The 18873-nt window shown below is 37.8% G+C and overlaps 1 protein-coding gene across 1 annotated transcript in view; it reads right to left on the bottom strand.

Moving 5' to 3' along the window:
• The window catches only part of LOC136346836 (uncharacterized), an 81538-nt gene extending 69947 nt beyond the window's left edge, over nucleotides 1-11591 (bottom strand). Inside the window, exons 1-2 of the mRNA XM_066296314.1 lie at nucleotides 11157-11591; nucleotides 3030-4017 (exon numbers count right to left, since the gene is read on the bottom strand). Of these exons, the coding sequence (XP_066152411.1) occupies nucleotides 3030-3921 (892 nt within the window). The 5' untranslated portion in view covers nucleotides 3922-4017; nucleotides 11157-11591. The remainder of the gene's footprint in view (nucleotides 1-3029; nucleotides 4018-11156) is intronic.
• Nucleotides 11592-18873: the final 7282 nt, after the last annotated feature.

Raw genomic sequence — 18873 nt, 5'->3', positions numbered from 1 at the left:
ACTACTTTTCTGACCTAGTTTTTGTGTTTCCTGATTACCCACTGTCAAAGTGGTAAAATCAAAGTTTACCGGCAGCAATACAAAAATATGCGTCGTAGGAAACATCAAAGGCATAAAGCGCCCGAAGAAGGCGACAACCCTTCAGGTCTGGGTACCGGCGGTAATCCCAAGACCAGGGCCGGGAAGCGGCACAAAGTACCATCTTGGCGTTGTTCCTTTAGGTACGTCGCCGACTCCAAGATGTCTTGTGGCGGAAATTACGTTAAAAACCGAATGTACTTGAGGCATCGGGAGTTTTAGGCTCTTGATGAAGGAGAAAACGTTCAACAAATGTAATCTTTGATCTCAACAAAATTTGTTGGTTGTTGACGTTTTTTCCACGGCTCACGGTTACTAAGCGGGTATATTGAACCTGGAACTGAAATTTGTCAAAGATAAGAAAAAAATCGTCATTATCTGACATAGTTTTCGATTATATAACTTCAGAGTAACAGATATCAGTTCAAAGTAAACGAGGCTTATTGATAAGATTACGGTGTTAAAATTAGAAGAATACCCTCGAATACTTACTTGAAGATAAAGTAACGACTACCTACCGATTAGAGGCTGGAGCTCCATTAAGTGATTATTCGGTTGTTGAATTGATACAATAGCTCAATGCTATGTTATAGGGAAACAGGAGTACCCTTTCAATTTCTCGTGTTTATAGGTAACGGTCTCTTGGGCACAGTAAAATGCGAGCGGAAATTATTTTTCCCTTTCGATGATCATACGATCTTCAGACAGAAGAATGGGCGAAGCCGAGGCCCATTTAAGGATAATGCAACTCATAGTAAATACTCTATTAATTCGTTCCTAATTGTCGACTTAAAAAGATCGGGTATCCTCATTGTGTGGGTCCTCGTGTCAACAACAGCAAGAAGTACTTCCTTATTGTCACGGTAAATACCTGAGGGCAATGACATAACTTTATCAAGCAGGTAAATACACCGCAGGAGAACAACAGGCTGTAAAACATCAAAATGATATACAACGATACTCTCGGGTCTTTATCATATCGATGGGTGCACATGCTGCACTTTGGTTCTCCATTCGGAAATTCTACGGAAAGTTTCCTTTCCAGTAAAACTTGTTGCTCCTAATGTGGACAAACGAGGCGGACGATTCATTAGCTTCGTCCGAAAATGCGAAACTCTGTTAGTCCTTTTCCCATCGTTAATTAGGTACTGCCCTGGAGGGTATTACAAACCATATGTGCAGGACTTTATATATGTGGGGCCATTTGTTGTGCACCTGTCACAGTGCTCTTATCACCGACATGTGAGAGTTCCAGACTGTGTCACGTCGATTACGACACGAATTGCCTTAACGTCAAACAGGCTGAAGGGCAGTGTTGCGTTACGGATCGGATTTTTCCTTAATTTGAATTCGGACGAGTGTCACCTTCTTACGTCTATGGAACAAACCATTGTGAAACTCGAAAATTTCCATGTTACGATTCAGATCGTTGCACGTCTCAGGGATGAGTATTTTTAATTTAATCTGAAGCATTGCCGACATTCGGCTGTGCACGTTCTTGTAATTTCTCCATTGCCATGTTGTCGTTGGCGTTGTCAGATAAAGACGCGCTTTTTTTAACAGTGGGGATGCTTGGCGAATCGGCTTTAAATTAGTAGATCCCAGATTCGCGTAAACCTTAGTGTAAAACAATGTAAGATACTACGTGTCTCGCTTCAGTTTCATCTGCAATTACATTTATGCCCATTTCTGCATGGAAACGGTGGACTGTCTCCCGAACTAAAGCGGACCATACACATACACGGTTTATTGGCACCGGTGCCAGTACGAATGCTGGCGCCTGCTTTTAACACATTTATCGGTGCGAATATCGTAACGAAACTTACGTGTTTACACATGAAAACACTGGCGCTAGTCAACTGGGCCAATAAATCATGCCTGTGTAAACTTTGTACCAACTTTCGTAACTAAAAAAAGCGTCGAAGTTTCGATTCGTAAAGTCGGGCCCGGATTCCGCTTGCGGTCCCCGTCGTATCCCTTTCGACGATCATAAACGTCATCTCGTAACCGCAATAAAAATTTCAACATTTTGTTCTTTGTTAATATCTTTTTCGATTCCACTGTTTCCCTCTCTTTTCGTCTCTCTGTTTTCATCCCTCTCTTCGCCAGCATTTCGTAAGGTTTCGTCCGAAGTTTTCGCATTCGAAGACCCCCTAGCCCAGATTCGCGATGTAACTGATCAGACCTGAACCGCCCTAAAGCACGTATAGTTAGTTCTTTCTAGCGTCGCGTGGAAGCTTCCGACTGGGAAAGCTTTTAAATAACGGACCCGAGAAACCGGGTCGTTCCGGCGTTCCAGTTTTTAATCCTTTTTCCCTTCCAGGCGGAAGCTCGGTCAGAGAAGGATCCGTCGAAGCAAGGACCTCAACTATCAGCGAAAGCTCCGGCGAAAATTACACTAAGAAACGATCGAGGATCGAGAGTTAAAACAATTGTGGAAACGAATGCAGGTGGAGAAAAATCATTTCCAAGTGATTGCCGAAAGCTGCGAAGAGGGAACCAATCGATCCAACGGAAATAACGATTTAGAGATAAACAAACTCTACACCTAAGTCGCCCGATCATCACGAAACAAAAACAATTAGCAAATCTGAGAGCGAGCTTTGCTGAATATCTCTACTAAAGCTTCAGGCAAAGCACTTCGTGTGCGGTACCCGTAAAGGCTGACCGCTGCCCGCGTACATTTCGCAAATTTTAAGTATCTCAAATCTATTTTACGACTTAACCAGGTTGCACACTGAATGTGCATCGGACGTAAGACATACAACAAGAGACATGCAGTAAATACTGCTTGGAGACATAATGGCGCAAATCAATTGAATTCAAATAGATGTCGCACGAAATATACAATATGCAATTCGCAAATGTTGCTGTGGTGTACGATGCTTCGTGACACATTTGTTTAAAATCTGAATTTCAATTGAACACACCAATAATGCAAAATAGCTTACCTGAGTCAGAAGGAGTTTCGATCCCATATATATTGTTTCTCATGGCGGCGTTCTTGTCCTTGTAATAGCTGTGATCGTTCTCCGCAGCCATTTGAGTGCGTATTCTAAATTCCTCGTAGCTCATGTGTTCGCCTTCCTCTTGCTCGGATTCAGTATCTTCCGGTTCGTTCTTAATATCCAAAACTTCTTCTTTAATCAAATTGTCTGCGAGCGACTCCTCAGAATCGACTTCGTCTTCCTCAAACAATTCAGTTAAGTCCTCGGTTAAATCGTTGTGGTCACATTCATTAATGGCGTCCGTGAGGATCTTCAGAATGTTCGAGCTCTTGTTCTTATGTGAGGCTTTATTTTCCTCGTCGTCCGACTCTGGAGGTGTCTGGATTACGTGCTGTATTATGGTGTTGCACGGTTGCATAGGAGCTGACGTAACCATGGCTTTCACTGACGGTTTAAGCAAGCTTTCCTGCTTTGGCGTCACCGGGGGTGGAGGAGGTGGGCACATCTCTTTTTTAATTACCGGCGGTTTCGGTATAAAGCAACTCAAGTTCGATTCTTCCGCATGTTCTTTGCTGCCGCAATGTCCGGCCCACATGCAATCATGGTTCACGAAAACGTCATCGTTGTTGGTGGTATTCTCGAATGCCCAACTATTGAGGTTCGCGACCGGGTTCAATTCATTGAAAAGATCATCTGTGGACATTACGTCGTATAACTCCGGGAAACCGACATCAAATTTCTTCCAGTGAACCGCGATGTCGTCGTCATCGCTGCCGTCCATCATGGAATAGTCCATCACCGGGGTGGAACTCAAATGTTCAATGTTCAACGGCAACAACGATTCAAATATCGATTCGGCCATCTTATGTACTGTACTCCGGCTAGTTCCTAACATATTTATTATTCTTCTAGGGCTGTCCTAATATCTAATATCACAAATTCGCCTGGCTAGGAGACTCCCTTGTCGCTTTTTGATGCGATTTGGCAGCTGCTGCAAAAGAAAAGTTCCTGGTTAAAGACTTTCATGAGAATTCGGCCGTTTGTTATGAGGGGAAATGTTGTGCCCAGATTTGAACCGTGAATAATTGATAAGGAAGTCGACAACATACGGAAGGGAGAAAGCGTAATTAAACGGCCGAAATGGAGGGATCAGAAAAATGGAACATGGCATCGTGAGTCGAATTTAACGGCACTAAATTACCGAATATATATTTTTTTTGTTTCTAGGTCTTGATACCGGTGCGCAATACAATGAGGTGACGTCTTTTAAGACCACCTAGCACCGACAATAGGAAAAAGTTTACACTATTCAAATTATCCTTTACCGATTATATTTCACTTTCATTTATGCAACAGCTTAGACACGCAATATCAAACGTCTAACGTTACATTGATACCGAATAAAGACATAGGCTCGTGACAAGCTTGGGGCAGGATTAAGGTCTCTCGTTCTCGTACCGAAAGCACATAATGCACCTACATTCGCGATTTCATATCTGAACCGAACCCATTGGTATTCCGAAAATCTAGATTAGCACTGGAAACACCCATTTATTATCGATATGGCCAATTAAAATGCAAAAAGTATAACGGCACCTTGAGCTATAATAGGGAGTTTTAGATATAACTAGTCTACCTCAACAAATGGAATAATTCGACGTTGGACTACATTTTAGGAAATTGAAATACCCATTGTGAAGGAACATAGATGTAACTGAAGTAGTAGCGAACATTGAGTAAACACTATAGTGTCAGGCTAGAGTGATACATCAAGTTAAGTAGGGATTAATTGCTACATGAGCGTGACTAAGTAAATTGCCGGTATTTCATCAAATTGGATTTTAAACGCATTAATTACGGTATGTACTCATCACGTGGTATATACATCTGGGCTAAGAAGGCAATAATTGACTTCTTATTCATTGACAATCTAAATTTTTACCCTTGGCCCTCGCGAAATTATACAAACGGAAGCTAAGTCAGGGTTTCAAGTGTTGACTCGACTTCACTGAACTATTTTTCAAATTTTTTCAAATACATATACAGGGTGGCCATTTGGTGCGGTCTCGGAAGATTACGGCTAAACAATTTAATATTTTGAATTTATTTTTTTTTGCCTTATATAGAACTCGATTACGGGTACATTCTAAAATTGTTTTCGTTTTATACAGGGTGTTCTAAATAAGTGAGAAATATCAAAGTTATGTTTTTTTAAATAAGACACCCCATATTTCATTACTCGAAATAAGAGATAAACATATGACTAATCAAATTATTAATTTTGCTACCTTTCCTTAAATCTTATTTTTCTAAGAAAACCTGTACATTTGGGTATAGGAAGGTGTAACGATTTTTGATTAGTCATATTTCGTCATTATTTCGAGTGATAAAATATGGGGTGTTCTATTTAAATTAAGCAAGTTATTTCCTTTCAAAAATAATGCAATTTTCATGTTATTTTTTGGACGCACTGTATGAGATATTTCAATTTTAATAATTCTGGCATAAAATACGTCTCACATCTAAGGTTTGGTATGAATTTCGATTTACTCCAGTTTAAACTTCCTTCAAAACAAAGTTTTTAAAATTGCATGATTTTTTTCAAAAAACTTAATTATTTCGAAATCCTTAAGATTTAGGACAAGTAAACCTTAATGAAACTTACATTTATTTTTCTCAAGAAATCTAAAACGATATTAACATATGGAGTGTCTTTAATATTTTTTACTTATTTAGAACACCCTGTATAAAACGAAAACAATTTTAGGATATACCCATAATCGAGTTCTATATAACGCAAAAAAAAATAAATTCAAAATATTAAATTGTTTAGCCGCAATCTTCCGAGACCGCACTAAATGACCACCCTGTATAGTACTCTAATAGTACTAATTATTGGAAAAAAATTACTGGCGATGTTAATGGGTTCAGATGATATTTGGTATGTAGTATTCTACTTCCATTAATTTATTCGTTGTGGACACCAGTAAGTTTCAAATTCCCCTGAATAAAATTGAGTGAATATTAGCGACTTACACTCGCGAAATAGTCATCTTTCTTCGACGCATTAATAGAAAATTTACGGCCGCGCTCGCCGCCGAAAACAGTTATTGACGTAAGTGAATTAAGACGTTGTTTACTCAGGAGAGGGGTCAATTCCTCTTTTCCCTCTGAAGACATTTAAAATTGAATGAAACTTTCCATGAACTTTAGAAAAGTCGAGGGAGGAATTTCACAGAAACGCCCAATTTCTTGAGTCGACGAGCTCCTGAATTGAAACGGCCCTCGGCTTGTCGGAAAAATAGTTCATAACAATCACTGAATAATGAGGTAATGACGAAACACATGGACTTGGGTATTAGCAACGTTAATCATAAAATAATTCCCGAACGGCTAATCAAAATCCCGCATAATATATGCATTCGCATGTGCAAAGGATATTACGCTCGAAGTGCGTTGGGTTAATTCATGTAAGAAGCGGTAGACGGTAACAAAGGGGTTTCTGTAATGGTAATACCTCTTGCAATACCGTTACTTGACGTATACTCCGTGCAAAATTGATGATAGATCGATCTAACCAGTTAGATGTCGTTTACCCCCCGGGCACAAGATATAACACTACTTATAGTTGGAAAGGCACCCAAGCGTTTTCCCGAAAATATTTTTCTATTTTTGTTCGTCGTCCATCTGAATGTCGTTTAATTTTCTACGAAAATAACTTCCCACAAATACCTGCGTAATTTATCCGATAGAAAAATGTTCCCAAAGGAACTTCAAAATTTCAGAGCACTCAGATATTAAATTTAGAAAAAAATGCTTCGGCGGGCAAGACAAAAACGCCAAAGCTTAATTACAGTTAAGGAAGCTCGCAGGAGGGCGTGTACTGTACATAACCGTAGAAGGTAAACAATAAATGCTAAATTAAGCGAATGGAGACGGGTCGTGTAAAGAAGAAACAGCTGCAACATCTTCGATAAGATCGCCAGGCAGAGGCAGCAAGGCAAATTGGTGCTGGGGCCAAAAATCTGAACAAAAGTCGAAAAAATACATTATTAGGGGTTGGCATGTGCGGGTCCTAACAATAATGATCCAAATATGAAAAGATATTGGAAACAATATAGGGGCGTGAGGGTATGAAATTTTTAGGGGAGGCAGAGCGCGTGAAATTACGCGCGTCTAAAAAATTCCAGAAAAATATTCCGAATTCCGTCTGTCGATATGATCAATTAATTACGAGTTAAAATGGTGGAAGTTATCAAATAATCAACTCGGAGCATAAAATAAGACCTATTTTTTGGGAAAAAAATTCCCAAAACACTTAAGGCTAATTATGAATATCTTAGGGGGTTTCCGGACTTCAAACACCCAAACACGTGAATTAACTTCTCGTGTAACTAAATTATCCCATTACATTAAAATTCTTGTTGGACCGGAAAAAATGTAATAGCGATGCCCTCATTAGCGGGAATGTAAATCTTAAATCGGGAATAAATGAGGGTTGTTATGGTTGGGCGGCGTAAACCCTTCGAACGTCAATGCTTCAACCAACCACTTGTTGCCACAAGCCGGCGCGAGTTTTGAATATTAATGAGTGCCCTCAATTAATTAAATTTAATCTTGTATTGTTTTTCGACGAGCAGACGAATAATTCTCCACGGTCAGGTGCCCCCCACGACAGCGAGGGGCCAATTAACTTCTTAACCATCAATTACTCAGAGTAAATAAACTTTGAAACCTTCCTATGCTATAAATAGTCGATGGGTTTTAACGCATTTTTAAAAATTACTGGGAGAATTTTAATGTACAAAATGGAATGAGTAGCCAAGTAGATATTTACTACCGAACTGACCGGTCAATAAATTCGCTACGTAAGATTGAGCTCACAACGAAGTACACAAACAACGATCAATGAAGCTGCTGCTCACTGAATCTTGTCGCAAAATTACGCAATGTTGTTCCAATTCGAACTCGAATTCGAGCAATATTTTCCTGCCCGATCATCCCTTGTGAGGCAATTGTTTTGGTGAGTTTTAGATTTTTTTTTTCGTGGTCCACTGTAGCAAATTCCCTTATCAAAACCAACTGTGCGCTAAACTTGATACGAGGAAAGCTCCCACATTTACGCATCGTGCTCTTAGCGTGAGATATGACCTACTTTCAAAAATCTCGATTTTTAACATAACAATTAGATAATTTATTACCGATAAGTCCGATTAAGTATACAAATGTTACATATTTCGTCTTATCTGTAATTTATCGCATTGGAAAGTTTTCGAGATTGTCGTTGTCTAAAGTAGGTCAAAACTATAGGAACGTTATTACACGTCATGAATCTAGAAAATAGGGCACCTTCCACGGTACTTTCCTCCAATGGGAAAGCTATTCACCACATCTATCTAATAAAGGATCAATCAAGACATTAATGTTTAACGACGTCTAAGAAATTTCTTCTGTTGGCCAACAGTCGTTGGAGATATGGAATACGAAATCGTAAGCAGTAACGTTACCACGTCTTACGTCTCGTACGTCGACGCGTTTGTCTTATGGCTTGTACTGTCATAAGGGTAATCACCATTGCATGGCCGCTCTCCGTCCAAGAAGTACCGACAGTTTTAATCGAATACCAACAATTTTTTGCCACATCCAACCCTTCTAAGTCGTTCCTGCCAGTCATTTGAACGCAAATCGCAATTGCCAAGTTGGTAGGCGGAAATGGAAGAAACTGGTTTGGGTTAATTATGGTCTTAATTATTTCCTGAAAACATTTCTGTGCCCCCCCCCCCCCCCTCACGCATAAATTCAAACTCAGATATTTTGCCGCGTTCAGGAGTGAGTTTATTTTTTCGCAACAACTCCTGAAACGTCAATTGAATGCAACGTTCCGGCTGGAACTTAATTCCTAGGAAAATCTGATATTCAGGTAACTGTGAGAAACTGAATTGATTGCGCTAAAAAAGGGATCATTACACGTGTTATCAAAACAGCTGTGAATTTAGTAACATTGCCGCCGTCACAAATTGAATCAGGCATCACAAATTCGACATGTGTGTGTAGGTGACCGTTCCGAAAGCTGTGAAAGACACTACGTGCACGGTCTGTGAGAAACTGCAACAACGTAAATAATTTTCTGGATTTTCAAAAATTTCCGGCTATTTTCATTACGACTTCGTCGAACCTACATGAAGTAGGAGACAAACGTACATAGGGGCAGGCCGGCGGGTAAATACTTACAGCAAATATGTTTGAAATTTGTGTATATCGAATTAGATCGCGTATCGGAAAAATATTCATAAAAAGCTTTCACTGAACTAATCACTTTCTCACGACTTCATTTGAAATCCGGTAAAACACGAGAATGTTTCTCCAAAAGTGTAAGGACGAGACCCGACACTCTCGGTAGTACTGCGAAGAACACAACGTGAAAACACTGAGCGATCTAAGAAGATACTAAGATCTAAGAAGATGTTTAGGGACTTTTATAGGCCCGGAGTGGGTGGTTGGCCTGGGGTATGCGTTCAGCAACTGCAATGAAATGCTATTCATTTCCTTTTATGACCTACCCCAGACCCACTAAGGGGCACACTTAATGAGTTTATGACAGCTAATACCTTGGCAAATACTAGGAATTTGGTTCTCAATTTACATAGAAATTTCGCCAAAGCAGGTAGAGAAAAATCGGATTTGGGGACAATAATAAACAAACAGCAGAAAAATTAGTTAATATGCCCTTAAGGCTGAAGTAAATAAGCTCCGTTGTTATTTCCTTAATTTTTTCGTCGTAACAAACAGTCGTTAATTTTCTCGTCTAAGAGTTTTAATTAGAGAACTACGGCACTGCTGCTCCCAGGTATATGCATATGCAAGCAGTGCAGGAGTGGGCGGTGTGCGATCCAGTGTTAAATAATACCTCAGAAAAATTGATGGCTACAGCGCGCATTTCCTAATTAGGGATTAAAAAGACTGTTTTGTCGGAATTTGGCATGTTACACAGAATAAAGTCTCCTCGTCGACCTATAATTTCTTTTAATAACTTCCGGTTTCCTGAAATTAATGATACCCTGGATAGCACCAACTTCTATTTTTTAATTAAGGGACCCGCCAAGTCATTTCGAGTATGTCTAATTGGTGGTTTTTATGAATTTCTCCTAACTCATAAATAAAATATGTAATTGCATTATTCCAAGTTATCTAATCTATTTAACACTTTCCAGTAGCGACTAAAATTGACAACGTTTTTTTGTTTTTTAAGTAGGTACTTAATTGGATTTTTTAAATAGAAGAACGCTATTTTCATATCTGCATAAAATCATGAAAGGATGATAATTATTAAAACAACTCGTATCAAGCATTTCGCCATTAATCATCAAATATTTGACTGAAAATAACCGATGAATTATCCAGGATCTGATATTTCACTCGCTTTCCAATGCGAACCGAATTACACGTACGGTATTCAGCCAATTATGGGATTCGTAATTAAAAAAAAAAAACATTCGGTTATGCAAAAACTCCCCCGTGATAAATTAAATTTTATGGGCCAAATTAATAATTGCATTAATGTGATTGTGAACTTAAACTGCAGAATAACTGCCGGACAGATGCGGAAAGCGGTTCTGGGCATTGCTCAGATTTTTAGTTTTCATGAAAATTGGCTTGATTCTGAAGATAAAATATAAATTAGGTGCAAAAATGGTATTTAATCCACACAGGGCACGTACCGAAATTCATAAAAGTTGATTAAAAAATTGTGGCAGCCAAAACTGACTTCGCTTATGCTCGTTGGTTGCACGAAGGATTAAAATAATGTACTTATTAACTTTTAATTACGCACACTGATATCAAATTAATTTCCTCTGTGAACCAACATTCAACAGTAAAATACGTTATTTATAAAGATCAAATTGTCCCTCAAACTAATTGTTGCAATGGGGAATTTGGAATTAAACATCTGTCCGTGCTTCCTTCAAGATAACTTGCTTGAAGGCGTTCAATCAATCGCGCCATATTTTTTCCTCGATCTTTTGGTGCTTCGGCCTATGGAGCCATTTGATTTGCCGGCCTTCAGGCAATACGCATAATTTTAATTGCAATTACAAAAAATTGTGCAATGTATGTGTAACTTGTGCTCACCTTATAAATCCTGAGGTAGTAATGGAGTGGCGAAACGACACTCACTGGAGATAAGTCCGAGTTCAATAAAACAGTTTTTTTCTCACGCACGGGATATGGAGCACGAACGAAATATCAGAGGACAAAGTGATAAAAACTTTCCGAACTACGACACTTTTCTTCACTCGCACGGTCAGCTTTGTATACATCCTTCTTTTAAAAACTAGAGAAGAAAAGTTCCAGCAGGAGACGTCAACGTCTTCACTTTGGAGCGGCCCGCGAACCAAACTCAACACTTCGAATGCCGGCGCTAGAATGACGTTTCGCCGGTTTAAATCGACGAAGCAAACCGGACCGCTCGATTCGCCGGCACCATGCGCCTGAAATTCTACGACACTTCGACTAAATTATTCCTTTAACAAATGGGTTTCGGCTTCGTATTTCAACTACAACGCGAACCACACAGAAACAGAAACTATTTGGTCGTAATTTTGCGGGGTGTCGATCAGTACTATCAATGAAAATTGCCCGCAACTTCGAACTACTTTACGAGGCGGAGTGGGCGGAATATGCCACGCCGCACTCTCCCAAAATCGGCGGCAAACCTGTAGACGCGGTATTGCCGCGTCGTGAGCCTTGTCAGTGTTATTGGCGGGCGAAGACGCTTGGTATGATTGCTTGTATGCACGTACACTATCGGACAAAAGCAATGCGAATACACACATGCTCAAAATTTAGGGATATTCTGAATTTTATCGAGTACAGTTTTTGTACGTTGATCCCAGCCTTGACCGTCCTTACGAGAGTTATTTTTATCTCAATTTGTCAAATACTAAACTAAGGGATCTGCATAAAAGTCAATTTGCGGGAAAGCGTTAAAAAAATTAAAAAATATGCAGGAAATAAATTGTAGTAGAAAGAGTTGGAGACTCATTAAAAAAACATACAAATTTAAAGTTTAATGTGGAATGTGTACTCCTCCTGTCTTTATTGTGGTCCTACAACGCTTTTTCATATATATATATATATGCAGGATCAAGTTATCCAAATGCTGCTGATTAAGATCATTCCCGGTCTGTTGGAAAACTTGGAAAAACTGATTTCCGCCTTGAAACTAATTCTGGTTTAAAATAGTAAAATTGCGCAATATTGTAAACGCTTGACACGCCACTAGAAATATACCTGGAATTTTTCATAAAGTCTGGCAGTCCGCGAGAAGAAACGTAGAATTTTGTATTTTGGTGAAAAAAAACTTGTTTAACAACTGCTTTGATTATATTCCAAGTTGTAGTTTTAATTTTAGGAAACGCCTCTCAAAGTACGTCTCCTAAAAAAAACCAAAGAGACAAAAAAGTTAGCAAAAGACATTAGGGATTGAACGAGGTTCGTGAATAAAATTTAAAAATGTTTCAAAAAAAGCTCTGGTGAAATAAATATTCAGAGCGACGGCGAAGCAAGTGACACCTTGTGGAGTATTTTGAAACGTTTGTGATTTCAGCTTGTTCGCATTGCTAAAACGATTGTTATTACCAATTTTGAGTTACTTATGCTTACAAACAAAAGAGAAATTAATGAGAATTTAAGAAAAAAATTCAACTTCAGCACCCTATAAATCAAAATGGAAGCAACTTAGGATACGCCTTTATACGAAGTTTTTATCTTAAAATAAGGTCATGATTCACCCACTTCACGTTTTACCATCCATCGTGAAACACCCGGAAAATACGTTATATTTCGGCAAGAGGAACTGCCGGGATATGACAGTCCCGGTCTTCCTTTCCAAAATGGCATTTCCAACCATTATTCTTAACACTAGGCCGATTGACTTATCTTTTGGCATATTTATAACAGAAATGGCGTGTGAGCTAATTTAAAATATAAAATTTCTGCGGCAAAACTATTTCAGTTGTGCCCCCGTTTTCCGTGTTCCCATTAACATTGTTTCCCTACTTTTGACGCGGTTGTAACATTTAATTCCGTTTCCTAAATTATTAAATTTTAACTAATATGACATTTCAAAACAATTTCACATCACTTGTGACAGTAGCCCACTATGACCTTTCGAGCAAAAATAATTTTAATTTGCGTTATTACCTTTGGTTTAATATAATTTAAAAACTGTACTTTATCATAATAGTTGCTTTACTTTTGTCTAATAGTGTATGTTAAATAATTTATAAATAATTATTGCATTATAAACAATTACTTGCTGAATACACTTTAAATTGTCGTATTTATTAGGTGTATATAGATTGTTATGTAGAAACACGGACTACGAAATATGTTAACTAGAAAGCTTGGAATTAGAGTATTGTTGAAAAATTCTCATACATCATAGACAATTAAAAAATTATCTTGATCAGTCGTTTTTACCGAGAAATAGGAAAATATCTGTAATTATTTCTCAGCATATCATTACTAATATGGCGCCAATAAAAGAATTTAACTCGAAACAATTGATAATAGATTCTATTACTTACATTCAAGATGTGAAATTGCGTCGTGCAAACAGGGGGTGGTCGAAACAGGAAGCAGTCAGCGTGTGTTAATTTATTGCGCACAGCGTGCGCAACGTACGTATTTGTCAACCAAGTTATTCCTATTTTTATTGAATTATAGACAGTATACTGGCTGTCCCAGGTCTGTGCCTTACCCCTAAAATATCAGATCACTGTTATTATTAGTTCCATCACTCTCGTTGTAAGGCCAACTCGGGAAGTAACTTCATTAATTAATAGTAATAAACATTCGCTCTTACATGGGAACAATCGCGGGGGAATTTTGGAAACGATATGAGATACACAGTGATTGATATTAAAAAAAAAAAATAAATTGTGCCCGTTCAGAGAACATTGTAAAATTAAAAATCAATACTAAGCTAGACACAACACGGGCAAAAAAACTGCGTTTTCCGAATATCATAAATTACGAAAAAACCGCTTAAGTAGATTCTATGAAATTTCTCAGTTCTCGATTATCGACAACAGCCAGTCGAACGGCGTTTTTGGAATTTTTCGAGACTCTAGATTTCGAGCAATTATACCCCCCTTTGTTATATTTTATTGCGGCCATATTGTATTTCAGTGACGTCGAATAGACAATAAAAAAGCTACCAAGGCTGAATGCTTTTGTTTGTTTTTTTCTACTTTGGTGAGTCCAAGGGCACCTTTGTCATACTTGATTAAATGGTTGTTTTTTTTTATCTAATAATTTAACTGTCCAAGTATTTTGTAAGATAACGAAAGCTATGCATTCGGCGCGGGTGTAAAGTGCTTTCGAATTCTTAGACGTTTCGGCACTGCAGGCCTCGTGGTTAAAACTCGATGTTAGGGTCATAATCATGCGGTTCGCAAACTTAGTGTAAACTATGCTATTACGTTATTATTACATATCTGAGTGTTGTTCGACCCTCGAGCGCGAGTTAACTTAAGTTAACTTTTACACCCGCATAACTACATATTACGCTAAATTTTCTAATCTTGTTTAATACAAATTTCATTTATCGTTGGTGTCTCCAGGTAAAATAATTAAAAATAAATTTAGAAAGCTTTTTATGATTTTTACGTCCTAGGGCGTTAAAATTGTTATATCCCCAAAAGTGATAGCGTAAAATTTCGCATTTTGCATAAGGGGTGCGAAAATGTATCGTTGAAACACTGAAATATCTTTCGTGTAAGTTTGTGTTCATGTTAAATATTTTGTAGCATCTGAATGTCTTCAGAGCATTTTCATCGTACGTAGGTGTCTCGCAAACAACTATAATTTTCCTTTTTCTTGGATTGATGAAAAAATGATCTTTTACTGACACAAAATAAGTTTCAAAGTAACACTTACCATCTATAGAGATTAAAAGCGATATTTTATGGGCTATTGCGCTTGTCACTTTTTCACTGAAATCACTTTTTTTCTTAATGGGAGAAAATCAATATGTTCCAATAAAAAAAAAAACGATGTTGTGGCTTTGCCCTTGGCTCGGCTCCGAATATCACTGCAGCAGTAAATTTTCCACTTTTTGCCTCATGAAATAAATAACTATTTCAGGATTAACTACTTAAACGTCTATTTTGTCAGGTATGCTCGTCCTCATAGAGGAACTACCACATACGCAGTGACATCAAAAGGACCTTCACACAACTAGGGGAGATAATGGCTCTTGATAGCAACATGCCACGATACAAACTTTAATTAAGAAAGATTATTGTAATTTGCGAAGGGTGGAAGATTCATTTCAGAGGTACCCCCTGCGATATTTCTCTTGATGTATAAAATCTCAAGGATTTTTGGGATGGATTATGGCTATTCAATTACGGACAATAACCAGATTCCAGGACCTTGAGAACAAAGGCAATAGAAATAGTGGGTCAAGGCATGCAAGCAGTAAAGGCATCAATAGAAAGAAAGGCCGAATCTGAATAAATCTGAACTAACAGGACCAACCCCCAATAAGATCTTATTGGGGTTATTTAGAATTATTTTTAGTTGTAGTTTAAAGTAGGCTTTTTATGGCATCCCTTAGGGAGACTTTTATGTTCCGAATTGAAGATTTATGAGCGCAAGTTTGGCTAGTAAAAAGCGAATAAAATACTATGTTTTTTGCGGAACGCATTCCCATGGCAATATACATATGTAACTTAAATGACGAACGGGAGTAAGAGAGTTTATATCCCTCGGATTACTCATTATTCCCGCTGAAGTTATACAGAGTGACTTTTTTTCGATGATTAGTGAAGGGATCACGGTAACTGGCGGAGTTACCAGATCGGTTGAATGGGGAAAAAATTGCGGTTTTAGGGAACCAATGTACATGATACAGTCTGATTCATTAACGACATTAACCGCAAGTTGGAGGTACCACACGTCAAATAGTGGCAGTTGAAGAAAACATGCCTTTTTCCTGAAAGTCGGTAGTTTCGGATGTATATACAGTGTTGAAAGTTAAAATTTGAATTCAGTTTTTTTGCGACAAATGTGGAAATATCTAAGTAATAAAATTACTTTAAATCATTATTAAATTTGTCGTTTGTTTTTATTTTTGTTCCTTGGAAAATTAAAATACACTTAGCTCCTCTTGATTTTACTTTCTCGTATATTATAACTTAAACACAATGTTTATTAAATAGGTTTTTCTCGAGAACGGATTGAGATATCGAAATGAAACGCGAGTACACAATTTACGGGAAAATTATTGCTCTTTCAGTTTTTCGATAAAATTTCATAGCAGGCACACAGGGTAAAAAGTTATTAACTGCAAATTCTGTAAATTTGACCGCAATTGGCGCCCTCTATTAGCAACGTGGAAATTGCAAAACGTGTCTTATTGTTAAAATAAGCGCATTTTCATTAAAAAAAAAAGAACATAATTCGCCACCTAAAAAACACAACTTTACGAATTTTCGAGCGGCCATCCTAAGTATTCTCAGAATACTGGCAAAGAACTGAATTAAAATTTTAACCTTCAATACCCCGTAATAAGGCACATCTTCGTCAATCCGCGCCATCTCACGTGCGGCGTCTCCAGTCCTCGGTTGTCCCGTTCTTAACGAATCACCCCACATATCCTTTGTATAACAATGACCCCCATAAAAGTGCTAGCACCGGCACTCTTGAAATGATCTATGTTAGTGACCTGTGACAATTTGCTAATTTAGTAAGAAACGATGTTTCGAAGAACTACTAAATGCACCGGACACCGGATCTGCCAAATTCCATTAACCTCAGGCGTTTGTTGTTTATTATTGGATTGGATGCACTTTGATATTTCAATAATAATAATTCATAGTGAAACCAAAGCAAAAATTCCTTTTCCTGTATGGATATTTTACTGTTATAACAATTCCAATACATTTCCCTTTAAGTTCACAACTCAGCCATTTTTATTATCCACGCATCATAAGTCGTAATATAATAACAAATTACCATGAACATTAATAGCTGGCTCCCCGCCACATTCTTTTCCAATTTAGTATTAACTTATAACCAGTACAGTGATATAATTCAATTTATGGCGCATATCTGTGTTTATTGTGCATATGTAAAGTCGACATGTTCATGGTTTGTTTAGCTACTTCCGAAGCTTTTTGATAGTGTTGTATATTAACAATTTATTATAGTGGAGTTTTCCCTTACATAACTGATTTCATACACTTTATAGCGGATTATGCAAAAAAATTGATAAAAAATCGAAAATTATTTGATCTCTAATATTCAATATTTTTATATATGTATATATATACAGAGTGGCCCAGCGCGAATTTTCCATTACAAGTTTTCAGTCGTATGATGCAGAAAATACGAAGACGCTTGGACCGTTCAACTTTAATTTCACGAGGGTAATTGGTATAATCATTTTTCCACATTTAACCCTTAAGCGGAGTGACTTTCACCCTAAAAACTTCAAACCGAAAGGGATATCATGCCTTTTCAATGCGACCTCCTTTTTTAATTTTGGATGATCGGTTCCTCAGAAATGAAGGTTTAAGTCATGTTTGCTTAAGAAAAAAAAACAAAAGCGATACGGAATGTTTTCAATGAATAAGTAGCAAAATGAAGATGCAACCATTACCTTTAGCTAAACATCAAGAACTTTAACTAATCCAGTGCTTTATTCACTTCTGTGGACGTTATCATTTAGCTTTAAGATGGTTTACGCTATTTAAGGAAAAGTCGAAATTATTTCGCGCTTTTTCCAAACAATGATCGTGCCAGAGGGGCTGCAAATTTGTTTGATGAACATTGTCCTGATGGACACGTGTCCCGCATTTCCGCGCGCAGTCCGGGTACAAAATTTCGAAAAACTGTACCGGTGGAAGAAAAAAGTTGTTCGAACTCCAGTAAAAATAGAAACAGTAGAAATAGTTGTTTTGAGATGTATCACAATGAAACCCACTCTAAATGTTAGAATATTGTCAGATCTACCACATATCGGCGTGCAACTATCCACAGGGTACTGAAGTCACATGTATTTCACCCTTATGCGATCAATGTGGGTAAGTAAATAAAATATGTTGTAAAAAAAGATATTTTGCTCTAAGCAATACTGACGGCTGAAGGATTACATTTCTGCAGTTTGGTGAAAACGTAATTTATTTAAACAATTTGTCACGAGAAAAGGGGAATTTAGGGTGGTCAGCGCACTCGGCCGGTATTTAGAGGGTTAATCTCAGTAAGTTAAAAAAGCAATCTTTTCGTGTCAAAATAAGTGAAACAGATACATGCTGTTGCAACTATTAGTCTTAGTGTCAGTATGTAAGAGGTTCGAAACCCCTCAGGTAATCCGGATTTGTCCAGTTTTCCACATGGCAACGTTCAAAAAATAAGGTCAATTTTAGGGATATGCTGGAGATTGTTGCTTACATCCAGTTCTTCTAGATCAGGGGCTGTAAACCTACCTGAAAAAAATCAATACTTCTTAAAACCTTAAATTTTTTTGTACACTTCTCTATTTTCTAGTGTGTGAAGTGGCAACAGTAAGAATAGGAAACGGTTACATAGTTAACTGCAGAATAACCTGAACTAACCCCTACTATAAAATACTAGGTGTCCCAATTTAAAAAAATAATAAAAAAAAAAGATTTTTTGGCATTAGTCTGCTGGCCCGGCTCAATTTATTTTGCAGACCACCCTGTAGATAATTATCGAAATTTAAATCAAGAAGAGTGAAGTGCAACGTTTTGACTTTCTCCTGGCAGAATTTTGTTGCCTCAACCTTTTTAATCGCGTTATAACAACTTTTTATGCA

Source organism: Euwallacea fornicatus, chromosome 24, assembly GCF_040115645.1.
Source record: "Euwallacea fornicatus isolate EFF26 chromosome 24, ASM4011564v1, whole genome shotgun sequence".
Lineage (NCBI taxonomy): Eukaryota > Metazoa > Arthropoda > Insecta > Coleoptera > Curculionidae > Euwallacea > Euwallacea fornicatus.
Note: the sequence above shows the minus strand (reverse complement) of the source record. Positions and strands in the feature narration are given on the sequence as shown.